Source organism: Rhipicephalus microplus, chromosome 7, assembly GCF_043290135.1.
Source record: "Rhipicephalus microplus isolate Deutch F79 chromosome 7, USDA_Rmic, whole genome shotgun sequence".
NCBI lineage: Eukaryota > Metazoa > Arthropoda > Arachnida > Ixodida > Ixodidae > Rhipicephalus > Rhipicephalus microplus.
The window spans coordinates 122,807,913-122,821,647 of record NC_134706.1 but is presented as its reverse complement, the minus strand read 5'-3'; the positions used below and the strand labels follow the sequence as shown (position 1 = coordinate 122,821,647).

The 13,735-nt window shown below is 44.3% G+C and overlaps 1 protein-coding gene across 1 annotated transcript in view; it reads left to right on the top strand.

Annotated features, from left to right (window-relative positions):
• The window catches only part of Agps (alkyldihydroxyacetonephosphate synthase), a 78,687-nt gene extending 65,310 nt beyond the window's left edge, over positions 1 to 13,377 (top strand). Inside the window, exons 12-18 of the mRNA XM_037431239.2 lie at positions 1,078 to 1,217; positions 1,943 to 1,992; positions 4,873 to 4,942; positions 6,091 to 6,152; positions 8,543 to 8,732; positions 10,876 to 10,933; positions 12,680 to 13,377. Coding sequence (XP_037287136.2) covers positions 1,078 to 1,217; positions 1,943 to 1,992; positions 4,873 to 4,942; positions 6,091 to 6,152; positions 8,543 to 8,732; positions 10,876 to 10,933; positions 12,680 to 12,804 — 695 coding nt within the window. The 3' untranslated portion in view covers positions 12,805 to 13,377. The remainder of the gene's footprint in view (positions 1 to 1,077; positions 1,218 to 1,942; positions 1,993 to 4,872; positions 4,943 to 6,090; positions 6,153 to 8,542; positions 8,733 to 10,875; positions 10,934 to 12,679) is intronic.
• The last annotated feature ends 358 nt before the right edge of the window (positions 13,378 to 13,735 follow it).

Here is a 13,735-nt window from a genome sequence, read left to right as displayed (position 1 = left end):
AAATTCGTTATAAAGATATGTTTCTAACAGTGCATCTTTTCCAAGACTATTTTTCAATTACTTCGTTATAACCCTTATTTCATTATATCTGAGTTCGTTATATCGAGGTTTGAGTGTATCTGTGTTGGTATGCAGTGGTAATTGGCAGTGCTTTTCATCGAAATGTGCTAATTATTGGATATGATAATAAGACAAGGAGTCGAACCCACACCCTTCACATTATACACACATTACATTGTGCTACAACAAAGGCTGCCAGAAAATATATCTACACATTGTCGTACCTCTCTAAACAGGAACTGTCCAAGATCTGCATAGCATTGTATTGCTGTTGGCATTGTGTAAGTTGAGTTTGAAGGTCTTTTCTTGCGTGAATGGTGAATTTTAAGTTCAAAGTGATTAGTGACTTGGTCAAATAATTTTAAATCGAATTGAAATGATGTGGTATATGGGATATTATAAAGGAAAATGAGCATATATGTCATCACCCAACTAACCTGAACAGTATTCTCTGAAACTCTGAAAATTGAAGCAAGACATTCGAAAATCTCGTTCTTTTTCCTTCGAAAAAAGTTGAAGCAGCTTAGAATAGCAGCAGGATTGGGCCTTCGGTAGAATGCTAGTGGTAACTCATAAAATATGCTACATTAAAAAATTTGCTATACATAGAACATATAAGCCGGTATAACAAACTTATCAATTTAAAAAATGATGAATTAATCTGTAGCGAATATGTATGTTCATTTAACCTTGAAGTAGGGCTTCACGGCAGTGCATATTTTTTCTATTTAGGTGTTTTTATAGTATAGCACCCCTCTATTGCCACGAAGCCATCTTTACGGTGGGTTACATATGGTGTATATATGTCTATTCGTTCATTTCTTGTACCTCAAAAGTTTGAGTAAATATAATTCGTGTCCAAGTGAATTCAAATACTGTAACATTCATTTGAATATTCAGAGTGGCTAAATATTTACACAAGGCTAATTAAAAGATACCTTTATCTTTGCTTTCTTTGGCTTTGTTGTCTGTTGGCTTTACCTAATTGATGCTGATGGAACTTATCTCTCCTGTCAGGGCAAGCACTCAAACCCGAAGCATCCTCCCTCCTTGCACCACTGTGGGACGGCTTCAAGAAGTTCTACGTGACGCGCATCAAGGGCTTCAATCCTGAGCAGATCTGCGTCACTACTCTGCTGTTTGAAGGCAGCAAAGAGGTGAGGATGGATTCGGAAATTTTACTGTATCGTGCATGGAATGAAACGTGACGTTCTCGCTGGTTAATCACAGGGCTAACGATGGGGTATTATCACTCGGGGAAACATGGTAGGTGTCTTCAAATCGCATATACATTTCAAAAACAACCATGGATGCCAACACCACCACGAATCCTGATAAGAATTACTTGGTACGCCCGGGAAGGACACATTTGTGTGCTGCATTTTTCCTTGCGCTAAGTCATTCTTGTCACTATGCACCAACTAGGACCTCTAAAGCCCACGTCAGACATAGTATGGTGATGCAATCGATACATCATAAAGGTGTTTTGCTACTCAGTTACAAATACACTTTTCTAATGTTTTCAGACACAAAAATACGGATACTCTAAAGTATTTCTGGAATGCTATTGCAATACTCTTGTAGATATCGCGATACTGCTCAGCCTTGGTCTGTACGAAGGCACTTGGCTTCGTTTTTATAGTTTCATTTATTGAGAAACATTTCCTGATTTTTTTTTTAGTTTTGGTGGACAGTTTCACTGTAGCAAGAATAGATGTATGTACTCTTCAGTTCTTTGCTTCTAATGCACGGCGAAACGGTGTTGTGATGGCAATTTTTGCTTTTGAGTGCACAAGTAACAGTCTGCACGAGTGTATTGTGAAAAAACACGATGTGCGCTGAACAGAACGTGATGTGGCAATCATTTTATCTTTTTTTTTAGGACGTCGACATACAAGAGAGGCGGGTGTATGAGGTTGCAGCCAAATACGGGTGAGCAGATCTGTTCAACCTAGGTACTTAATCTGAGGCGTTATCAATTCTCCTGACATGATCAAAGTGAAATTTCTTGAGCACTTTTGTAAAAAAAAAAAAAAAGAATGAAAAAAGTTTGCTATTATCAGAGGCCTGGTGTTGCCTGAAGATGAGTTCTTTTTGAAAAAAAAAAAAGGGGGGGGGGGAAGGGATTGTGTTGCTCATATTCATTCAGGAACACAGACCAAAGGAACGCAAATTAGGTTTAGCTGTCTGCTACATCCAAAGTTGTGGTACAAGTTTAGCGTATACACTGCTGTATGCGCTCTGTGTGTCACTCCTACGCAGCCACACCCAGAATTCATACACCTGGCACTCCACCTTGCTCATACAACACTGCACATCCAATAACAATTAGTGTGGCACATGTGTAATTAGAGCTATGATAAAAGCAGCAATGCACATAACATAGGCTGTTCTGGCATTACAAGTGCGATGGTCGCCGACCGTTTATTCGTACGCTGAAAATTCGAACATGCTCGCTTATTCAGACACCATCGCAGCCCCGCCACTCGCTCTATTCAACCTAACGTAATCTCATGACACAAAATTTGAACGACCCACATTCTGCCGTTTGATTTTTCGGACTCGGACTGGCTGATCAGTTGCGGCGTGTACGCCATGACATGCTATCAGTGATGTGTACAATACATCTGCTAGGTTGTCAGCACTGAAATGTTGACCTAGGGTAGCTATGGATGTCAAGCCAGTGCCAAATTACACGCAGAATTGCCAATCTCGAAGGCTATGTTTGGCGACACGCTCTTTTGACTTTATCCAATCATGTGGTCATTGAATGTCTATTGCAGCGAAGCCAAGACAAGTAGAAAGTCGATTTGTGACTAAGCGTGGCTTTTTTGCTAGCTTGTTGGCACAGGCATTGTCAGTTGCTTCTGCGGCTAGGCCTGATAAGCCTCTCGCGCTCAGTGTCTCGCTCTCTTGTGTGTTTCTTGAGCATGCGAACTGCTGAAATGGCTCTGATGCCACCCGTTTCTGCGCCATCGGAACTACAGAAGAAATGCAACCAACGCGGTAACTACTAGACACTCACGAGGGCGAAGAAAGCGGCTGCCTTCGACCAAGAAAGCTCTTGGTCGAAGGCAGCCGACCTCAGTCTGCAGCTGCTCGGGAATTTTTCATTTTCAAGCAAACTGTCGTCGGTTAACTTTAAGCAGAAAGACAAGATTCTGGAGGCAGCTGAAAAAGCGTCTGAGAGAACGCAGAAAAACTTCCAGTACAACAGCCACCCAAAGTTAGAGGAAGTGTTGAGTGCCACGGTGACTGCAAAAATACCCATGTCTGGGGATCTGCTGAGACAGAAGGCAGAGATGCTCACCCTGCACATGGGTATTACTGGCTTAAAGTTCAGCAATGGCTGGTTGCACATCTTCAAAAAGAGGTATGACCTGGCCTTCATGCGAATGTGCACAAGAGTGGTTCGGTCGACCAAACGCTTGTGACCAACTACCATGCCGACAAACTTTGCACTCCTGCGCCAGTACCCGACAGAAAATATCTTCTATTGTGACAAGAGTGGCCCTTTCTAGAAGATGCTGCCTGACAAGACGCTAGCCTTGTCCAATGAACCTTGTCATGGGGAAAAGCTCAGTAAGAGCGGCTGACTGTAGTTGTGGGAGGCAACATGACAGGTACGGAAAAACTTCCGGTCCTCATCATAGTGAAATTAAAGCACCCAAGGTGTTTTAAAGGCATCAGATCACTTCCTGTGTGGTATGAAGCGAACTCCAAGGCGTGGATTACCCAAGACCTCTTCAAACAGTACGTGCGCAAGCTCGACCGATGATGCGAGCGGCGAAATTACAAGGTGCCGCGGTTCGCCGACATCTGCGGTGCCTACGGACGTATAAAACCTTAAAGCCATCATAATCGAGTTCTTGCCACCAATTAGACAAGCGTGTTGTAGCCCATGGACCAGGGCATGATCAAGAACTTGAATTGAAAGTTCATTATTGATCACGCCTCCTGAATCGTGTACTTTTATTCGTCGACAGTAACAAGAACTATGTGGTCGATGTGCCGTTGCCAATCAGCATCTTGGCCGATGCCTGGAAGGCAGTTATTGAGGAAATTATCCGCAACTGCTTTCGTCATGCAGGTTTCAACACCAATATTGAGGACAGTGCTGCAAGCCAGGACCCCATGGTTGAGAGTCCATCTGCTAAAGCGCTTGACATTTTGAATGACCTTCGTGCTAGTGGGGTCGATGTGGGGGCGTCAACGTTTGAAGAGTTCGCCAACTTTGACAGTGCCATCTTTTCTTTCATTGAGTTGGATGATGACAAGATAATTCGTCGGGTCTGAGATCCGCCGCAGGCAGACAGCGACTCCGACGATGACGCGTCGCCCGCACCACAGCCATCAAATGCGGACTTCGCGCAGGCCGTATCGTTACTGTTGTCTGGCTTCAGCAACAGCCAGACATTCTCATAGATACAGGCCAACTTGGTCGCATGTAAGCATGAGTGTGTGCAGACGTGCATAGATAAGTTTTTCCGGCCATTGGGCCAATAACGATGTCTTTTTTGGGGGGTCAATCTTTTTTTTTTGTTTCTGAACTCCCAATTATTCGGAACTCCCGATTTTTTGAACTCCCGATTATGTTTTGGCGGTTCCCGTAGAGCCAGAATAAACGGTCACTGTATTGATAGTATTGACTGATGCTTTAGTAAGACCTTAATGCATGACAGGTATCACGATTAAAGACCGTTATGAAAACCATGTGACGCGGCAAAACCAAGTGCCCTTATGGAAGCAAGATATATGTGTTATTCTTAGCAAGTAATGTATTTTTTTTTTTTTTTCATTTTTTTCTGGCAGTGGCTTGGCTGCTGGTGAAGAGAATGGTATGCGGGGATACATGCTGACCTTTGTCATCGCGTACATCAGGGTAAGTGTTGTCCTTCTTTTTATTCTCGCCTCGGGTGTTCTCGTTGGCTGTTGAAAATGACGTCCCTCAGTGCATATGTGAATGTTGTCTCTCGATAAGCAAATTTGAGCCTTGTTCAGTCTGTCGAAGAGAGGTTGAGGACCCAACCTCCATGGGCCGAAAGAGAAGGGGACAGGTTAGAGCTCTGTCCTGTCCCCTTCTTTTTTTTGTCCACGTGGGATGGGTCCTTAAAAGGACACTAAAGGCAGCTATTAAGTCGATGTTTATTGTTGAAATAGTGGTCCAGAAACCTCGTAGTGCTACCTTTGTGCCAAGGAAGGGCCTATTTTGAAATAAAACCACGTTTTAGTGGTCCGCATTGGGTTAGCACACTTCAAATTACCCGCCTGAAGAAGCGGACTGACCGGACCAATTCACGTCACTGTTGCCGTGCACAACATTGCCCGGCTTTACTGCGCTTGTAGCAGCAAACCGATAGCAGCGGGAGTCATAGCAGCAACAACGGCCATTGATCGATTTCCCGCCGTGGGCTTCGAGATTGCAGACATTTGTTTCAGCTGCGCCTCGCTGAATGGCACTACCTGTCTCGTGTAACCACGCGAAAATTGAATATTGTACTACTCGCGCCATTCCCTATAATAACGTCCGGTAGTTCCTTTTCTTCATGAATCAAACAGGAAGGAACGAGCAGCGTTTTATTGTGTCTCTTGATGTATAGAATGTTCTTTATTTAGTGCAGTACTAGTGACTGATTGCGGGCGGTCCTTCTGATGTCATTGGGATCATTTTGAAAATGTTCTACTACGGCGCTTGTGTTCTTGTGCATTTACTTTAATTTCTCAGTAAGTAGGGCACTGTTGTTGATAGTATTGTCGTTTTAGATGTTGTCATACGTTGAGCTTTCACTCTGACGTAAATTGTTATTTGACTTTAATGTCTTTTTAACCCATACTTGCCAAGTCTCCCAGATTGACCGGGAGACTTGGCAGCCATTTGACATTTACTTGTAAAAGTGTTACAGAGCTGCTTTATTAAGAAACCATTCTCATCCACTTTGGTGCATGTTCAATTGAAGGTAGGGTTGCTCTGATAGATTCTTAGTGTGTTCTTTGATATATTGTTTCTCATCTCTGTGCAATTGTTTTCAGGACCTAGGTCTGGACTTCAGCGTCGTTGCCGAATCGTTCGAAACATCTGTACCATGGGACAGGTACGTTGCTGTAAAGATGGCGAGTTCTCTACTGTGCAAGATATTGCTTCTGTAGTTAAGTGTATTATGAGAATTTCTAGTGAACAACAGTTCAAGGAAACAAGCAAGTGGAGGGACACATGATGGATGTTTTAGCTACACAAGTTGGCTTCCATCAACATGTGCAGTTTGGTCAACATTCCAAATGGAACTCTAAATTACCAGTCTTCATCACATTGCTTGGAACTGATCGCTGTATTGCATGGAACTCGCTCATTGTTTTCCTCACCATAGTCAGTTCGAAGGGGCCCCCGCAAGACCTTTTCAGCGTGGTCAGAAAACAATGCTGGTGGGAAGTCAAGGCTCCTGAGAAAATGCAAGCTAAACATTACATATCAGCACGCGGCCTGGAATTTACTACAAATTCTCAAAGCCAGCTAGAAATCATTTCATCTTCTTTCTTCAAATGATGCCGTATACCCAAATGATGGCATCATATACCCGATTTTCAGGCAGTTGGTTGTTTTGAGCGAGGTAAAAGGCATAGTTATGTGAACCGCTGCAGGATACCACCATACGCCCGCGTGGGCGTTTGCAGTCACACCAAAGTAAACTTCAACTTCACTTTCAAAAAAAGAAAATCAAGAAAAAAAAACAAAGAAAGCTCTCAAGGTCATGACACCTTTTTTTTTTTCTTGTGCTATCCCTGTTTGCTTATCTTCCAGCACGCTCGTCAGGACAGGAGAAGAAAGCAAGCAGTTAAAACGTGTGACAAGTTTCTGTAACTCTGCTTGTACTTTATTAATTCCAAAATTTTTTTTGGTGGTCGATTTATAAAGCGATAGACTTCTTTAGTGAAACCTTTCAATAGTTACTAGAAAAAGTGTGGTGGGGCCCCTTTAAGTAACTGGTTCCTGACTTGAAATTGCAGCCTTGTGGGCTACAGGATCTTGTGATAAAACATTTAATTTTGCAGCTATAATGTTTTAGTGTCCTGTGCGAAACTGCAGTGTACAACTCTCCAACTAGCGCAAGATGTGGGTGCTCTTGGAGTGGAATCTATTGTCTGCACTTGCTGCTACATGGTTTTGTTTAATAATTTAGTTTTTTGCTTGATATTCCAGTTTTTAAAATGACATCAACGTGCACTTTGCATGACACACACTTTACAATTTATTTCAAACAGGTTATAGGCACCATTAGCTGTTAACTTTTTGTCGATGATGCATGGGTGTCCAGACAAATCTTTTTTGCTACACTCGAACCTCAATATAACGAATGTGGATTAACAAAATGTCGGTTATAACAACATAAAGGGTGCTTACCAGCGCACACGACAGGGCAGGAGGGGACAGGAGAAGAGACGAGACAGAGCCCTGAACCAAATGAAATAGCGGGCACTCGGCAAGTGGTAACTGCAATCATGTTGACGACAACGTGAGGCTGGAGCGAAGAAGTCGGGAAAGGGCCCGTTGTATTAGAAATGAAACTCAAGAGACAGTGGGATTGGGCGTGTTGGTATAACATCATAAAGGGTGCTTACCAGCGCAAACGACAGGGCAGGAGGGGACACGAGAAGAGACGAGACAGAGCACTGAACCAAATGAAATAGCGCGCTCTCGGCAAGTGGTAACTGCGATCATGCTGACGACAATACGAGGCTGGAGCGAAGAAGTCAGGAAAGGGCCCGTTATATTAGAAATGAAACTCAAGAGACAGTGGGATTGGGCGTGTTGGTATAACATCACAAGGGTGCTTACCGGCGCAAACGACAGGGCAGGAGAGGACACGAGAGGAGACGAGACAGAGCGCTGAACCAAATGAAATAGCGCGCACTCGGCAAGTGGTAACTGCGATCATGTTGACAACATGAGGCTGGAGCGAAAAAGTCAGGAAAGGGCCCGTTATATTAGAAATGAAACTCAAGAGACAGTGGGATTGGGCGGGTTGGTATAACATCATAAAGGGTGCTTACCAGCGCAAACGACAGGGCAGGAGGGGACACGAGAAGAGACGAGACAGAGCGCTGAACCAAATGAAATAGCGCGCTCTCGGCAAGTGGTAACTGCGATCATGTTGACGACAACATGAGGCTGGAGCGAAGAAGTCAGGAAAGGGCCCGTTGTATTAGAAATGAAACTCAAGAGACAGTGGAATTGGGCGTGTTGGTATAGCATCATAAAGGGTGCTTACCAGCGCAAGCGACAGGGCAGGAGGAGACACGAGAAGAGACGAGACAGAGCGCTGAACCAAATGAAAGTGCAGCTGCTTCCCATTTATCTCTTCCCATTTAGTGCAGCCAATGTCTCCTTTGAGACATTGACTGTACTGACACCAACGTAAACAATTTATTGATCACCCGTTAAGTCGTGTAAAAGCGCTTTCCATGTGTCTTCATCTCCTGCTCGCAGGGTGGTGGACCTGTGCCGCAACGTCAAGGACGTCATCATGCGAGAGACACGGAATCGCGGCGTGTCTCTGCCCCCGCTGGTTTCGTGTCGCGTGACACAGACGTACGACGCGGGAGCCTGCGTCTACTTCTACTTTGCCTTCAACTACTCGGGCGTCGCCGATCCCGTCCATGCGTACGAGGAGATTGAGGTGAGAATTTCGTGTCTATTCTGCCGTAACCAGTGTGGCGAACTGCTTTTGCTCAGATGTTAAACCTAAGCTCAAAGAATGAGGAAAACTGAGCGACTTGATTTCGGCGAAGCTCTTAACGGGTGAAATGTCGAGTGTTCTGAAAAAAACCCTCTGCATCATTTCCTATCACGCACTGATGCTTATCAGCCGTGCCCGCCGACGAGGACAATCTCCACAGCTGCCGTGCTCAGTTTGCCCGCCACGAGAACAGAGTACGAGCAATGAGAGGCCCGTACTTCTAGTGAGGCACCGTAGCCAGCGTTGCGCGTTAGTTCCGGTATTCGGATCAGCCGAGAAGGCCATCTTAAGCCCCTAAGATCAAGCAAAAATACAAAATGCCTACATTTGTGCATTTCACGAGCTTAGAGCCTATTGTGATGGATGCAAGCATACTTTAGCCTGAGCTATACAGTGCAGTCCACTTATAACGATACCACATATAACGATATATCGGTTATAACGATGGGTCGACTTAACAGTCTCATTTTATGCATTGGGGCTATGGGGAAAAAAACCATATATAACGATATGTTATCCACCGCATATCGGATACAACGATGAAAAGTTTGCCGTGGACGGCATGTTTCATTCAGAATAATCGTAACATTTAGATTGATAAGTTCCTCTGAAACGAACTATGCCGAGACAAGACGAAAAGTTAGCGTAGGCGAGTACCTGCCGCCACTGCAGCACAGCGCCGGCAGCGCGTCCCGGCCGTTCAAAAAGCCGAGGAGAGCGTCGCGAGTTGGCGCGACGCGCTACAGATGGCGCCAGCTGTGTCACGTTTTGCGCCTCGCCGCGCGTCGACCGCGGAGAGGCTGAGAGAATTAAAAAAAAAATGCGAAAAGCAAAGCGCCGCGCTCCGCGGCTCCCCGCCTTCTACAACGGCAAGCCGGCAAGCTACTCGCAGCTTGCCGAACGAAAGCGGGAAAGAGAGAGAAAATAAAAAAAGCGAAAAGCAAAGCGGCGCGGCGGCATCGGGGCGGGGCCTCGTTGGCATTCCGGCTGTGTACCTCTGGCTGTGCTTTCTTCCTCCCACTGCTCCCACCCCGCCGTCGGTCAGTCTCTCTTCCTCAGCGAACCCGTGATGCGTTCTTCGGAGTAAGAAATAAAGTCTTGTTTTTGACATCCTACTATCTACAATATTTATTATTTGGTGAAAATAGCGAAATGAAGCCTGGAGCTACAAAAGGTACGTCCGGCGACGATTTTTTGGCGGCAGTCCAGATATAACGATCACCGGTTATAACGATCATATTTTTAGGTTTTCTCGATATCGTTATAAGTGGACTGCACTGTATATTCAATGTCATCTGCCCCAGTGCTGTATATCTAGATGTCGTTTTGCACGTGCCCAAAGTGCAAGACGACATCTGGATATACCCAAAGACGTTAACGTATTCACGTTGACGTCTTTCGCTCTGTGCGTCAGAATCCCTTCGTTAAATGTGTGATGGTTGTGGTCTACGGGATACTGTTGATGCAAGCTTAAATTGATATCGGCCAAGCCAGTCGATGTATCAGTGACCACATGGAACATTCCTTGATGATTGGAAATTAAACAATCAAACAGTCAAGACATTGCTCTTTCGCTTGCCCAAAACAGCCAAGTGGCTTTTTTTTTTTTTGCACACAAAACAATAATATTATTTAAAAAATGAAAAATCACTGCCATTATCATCCTGAGGAGTGCGGAAATATATGTTCTATGGGTGCCGTCTTATCTGGTTACGTCTCTGCATCAATTACTGAAACTCGCAGGAAACAACGCATTCCTTCATTTTCTGTCTTGGAATGTAATACTGAGTGCCTTGATATCATACCGTGCGACAATGCATCATAATTCGTGCCTGAAGGGGATATATGGTGTTATGAATATGCATTATACTGTGAGTTTTGAAAAGCAAGTTATTTCCGTGCCTTTTGCGACTTTGTTACCATGAGGTTTGAGTTTAAATAGAATGCGCTTTCTACTATAGGCACCACACTCGTGTGCCTATGTTTCTATAGTCTGGCACTCCAACTCGACTGTGTGCCAAACTCAGTGTTGATGGTGCGGCATCATGCTGCGTTGTGACCGAGTGCCGCTGCTTCTTTTCAGGCCGCGGCGAGAGACGAGATCCTGGCGTGCGGAGGCAGCATTTCCCATCACCACGGAGGTAACTTGATGCCCACCTTTAGTACTGCGTTTGCGTTGAGTGCGAAAATAATTAGCCCAGCTTATAATTAACACTAAGTTGCGCAGGGCTGGATCATAGCATAGCTAGTTAGTAGTCTCTAGCTGGTCTTGGCTTGGCTAGTCTTTTACCCTCTCACCTGTCTTTTTCACAACTATTACTGTACTATGCGATATACTCTAACCTCATTATAATGAAGTTATGTCTTACTCAAAATTAAGTTTTTTATATTTTAGTATTCGTTATAAAGGTAACACTATATCTGTTGCAAGACTTTTCTTCATTAACTTTATTAAAATTGATATTTTGTAACATCCCGGTTCGTTATAATGAAGTTCTGAGTTACATGGCTGTGCTTGCTCTCTCTCTTTTTCGTTTTTATCTTTACTTTTTTTAGTGTGTGTCTTTCCGTCTCTTTCTATCTAGGTTCATTTGTCTCTTTGTACTTCTATCTTTTTCTATCTTTATTCTTTCTCTCTTTTTTTCTTGGTCTTGCTTTCTTTCTCTCTGTAGCTGTTCTCCGCCCTTCTGTCTTTTTCACACCTCAATCATAACAGCTCTGTTGTGAAAACTCCTGTAGTGCATATGTACCACGGAAATTGGCCCAATTGCACTCACCGCACTGGTCCTCGAAAAATTAACATGGAACACGCGGGTGGCAAACATTGAGTAAGGGCTGCACATTTCATCCTCCCTTGTCAGTCACCCATAAAAAGTGCTTGGGTGGCGGTAGAGTGCATGCCTTTTCATCTTTTCATAGTATTGATAATTTTCTACCTGTAACACACAGCAAGCCTCGAGCATGACAGTTCTACTGTAAAACGAAACGGATCTGGGCTCGCGTGTAAAATGAATTAACTGCATATGACGGAACTTGCACCTGCCAGTTCATTTGTAGCGTAACCAAAGCGTTCAAAAGTCACAGAGCTTAGAATCTGGGATGGATCGAGTGCTCATCCTAGTGTAGTTAGCTTCTGTTTCAAGGCAGGTTTGCACTCAGTACACAAAAAAGAGTCACTGGCTACTGTTAAACTTACTTGCTTTGAAAACATAATTGATTACGATTACTAATTGCTGCCTGAACAAAGTAATTGAGGAAGAAGTAGGCACTAATGATTGCCTTTACGCTACTTTCCTATCAAGCTTGTACAAATATGGTAAATGGAATGAGCTACATGGCTATTTTGTTGCATCCTCTGCAGTTCTTACATGCTTAGTTAGGTCCCCGAGCCTTTAATGTACACAATTTTCCCCAACAATCCGGAATACTTTTCAGAGTATGTCTGCCCAGCCCTGGTATTAGTGCTGCTATGCTAGTTGTATAGTAGTAGTTGTTTAGTAGTAATGCTAATATAGTGGCAGTAAACTATGTGACCAGGGGGAGAAGTGAATCCAGAATTAAAATGATTCCTATGCAGCTGTGATAGCAAAAAATATTGGGTGAGTAGGTGGATGGAATCAGCCGCAATCACACTGGAACGCTACTGTAGCATTCCAGCGCAACTGCTAATGAGCATATCGTCACATGGTATTCACACGGCTTAACCTGAAGAACAAAGAAAGAACGAGTCCTTAGCTAAAGCTTTTCCGAGACCTGGGAGCAAAATGTAATGCCTGATGAAAGGAACAAAAGTTTCACTGGCCATTGATTTGTCACTGTGTGGAGCCGTCTACAATTGTTTTTATTTGCTGTTTCACTCCTCCCCTTTCCCCTCTTATTCCTTCCAGTTGGCAAGATACGAAAGCGCTGGCTCGAGCAGACGATATCAAGCACGGGCTTGCAGATGCTCCGCGCCGTGAAGCAAAGCGTCGACCCACAGAATATCTTCGCCAACGGCAACCTGGTGATGTGAATTCAACGAACAAAACGGACTATGCTGCTTCTTCCAGGAGGCATTTTCGTGGAAGGCTCACACTAGCAGGGTTGCTGACACAGCCGCCAGGCTTTTATAAAAAGCCAGCTTCTCGTGGCAGTTTTTGTAAAGGGCATTAGGGTTAACTGTCAGTTGACTTGTGTCACAAGGGAATGGAATGAGGCAAGCTGAGAAGGACGAGTGGTGGAATAGATTCCACTGATGCGTCTTTGTGCAAGTCTGTTTGCCACTGTGCCACGCCATTCCTGGTGCACATGGGGGCACCCGTCTGTAGTGGTGACTGTGGTGTAGTTGGGTAAGGTTGACCATACTTGGGGCTGACTCCAGCTACTTTGGTAGGATGCCTCTTTGACGTGCGACTATGGTACACTTGTGGACCTACAACATGGGTCCACAACATGTGGACCACAGTGTACACCCCAGTACACTGTGGTACTGGGGTGTACTTGCTTACATTGCGATTGCTTCTTTTTGTACCCTCTTCAGTCTAGCAACGTTCAGAGTGCACACATTGCGTGCTACAATAAATTCACCAGGGTGCAATTATCCACATGCCCAGTGCCCAAGTACGTCAGTTAGAGTCGAATCTGGATATATCGAATCTTATGGGGATCACAAGTTTCATATAAACATATAATTATTCCATATATCACAAATTTTATATATTAAAAATATATTCAAGGTCATATTACAACTCCACGATATGCGCAATATTGTAATTCATTATATGTGGGTTCGATATATTCGGGTTCAGCTGTATCTCCAGTCACATGAATTGGATTGCCACAGCAGTCTTGTACAGCCATCACACTGGTGCAGTGTCACCACAACCAGCATGTAGTACATTAACGCTAAGTTGAAGAAGAAAAAAAGCTTGCAACGTGGTTGACTGTGAGTCAACCACGCAACT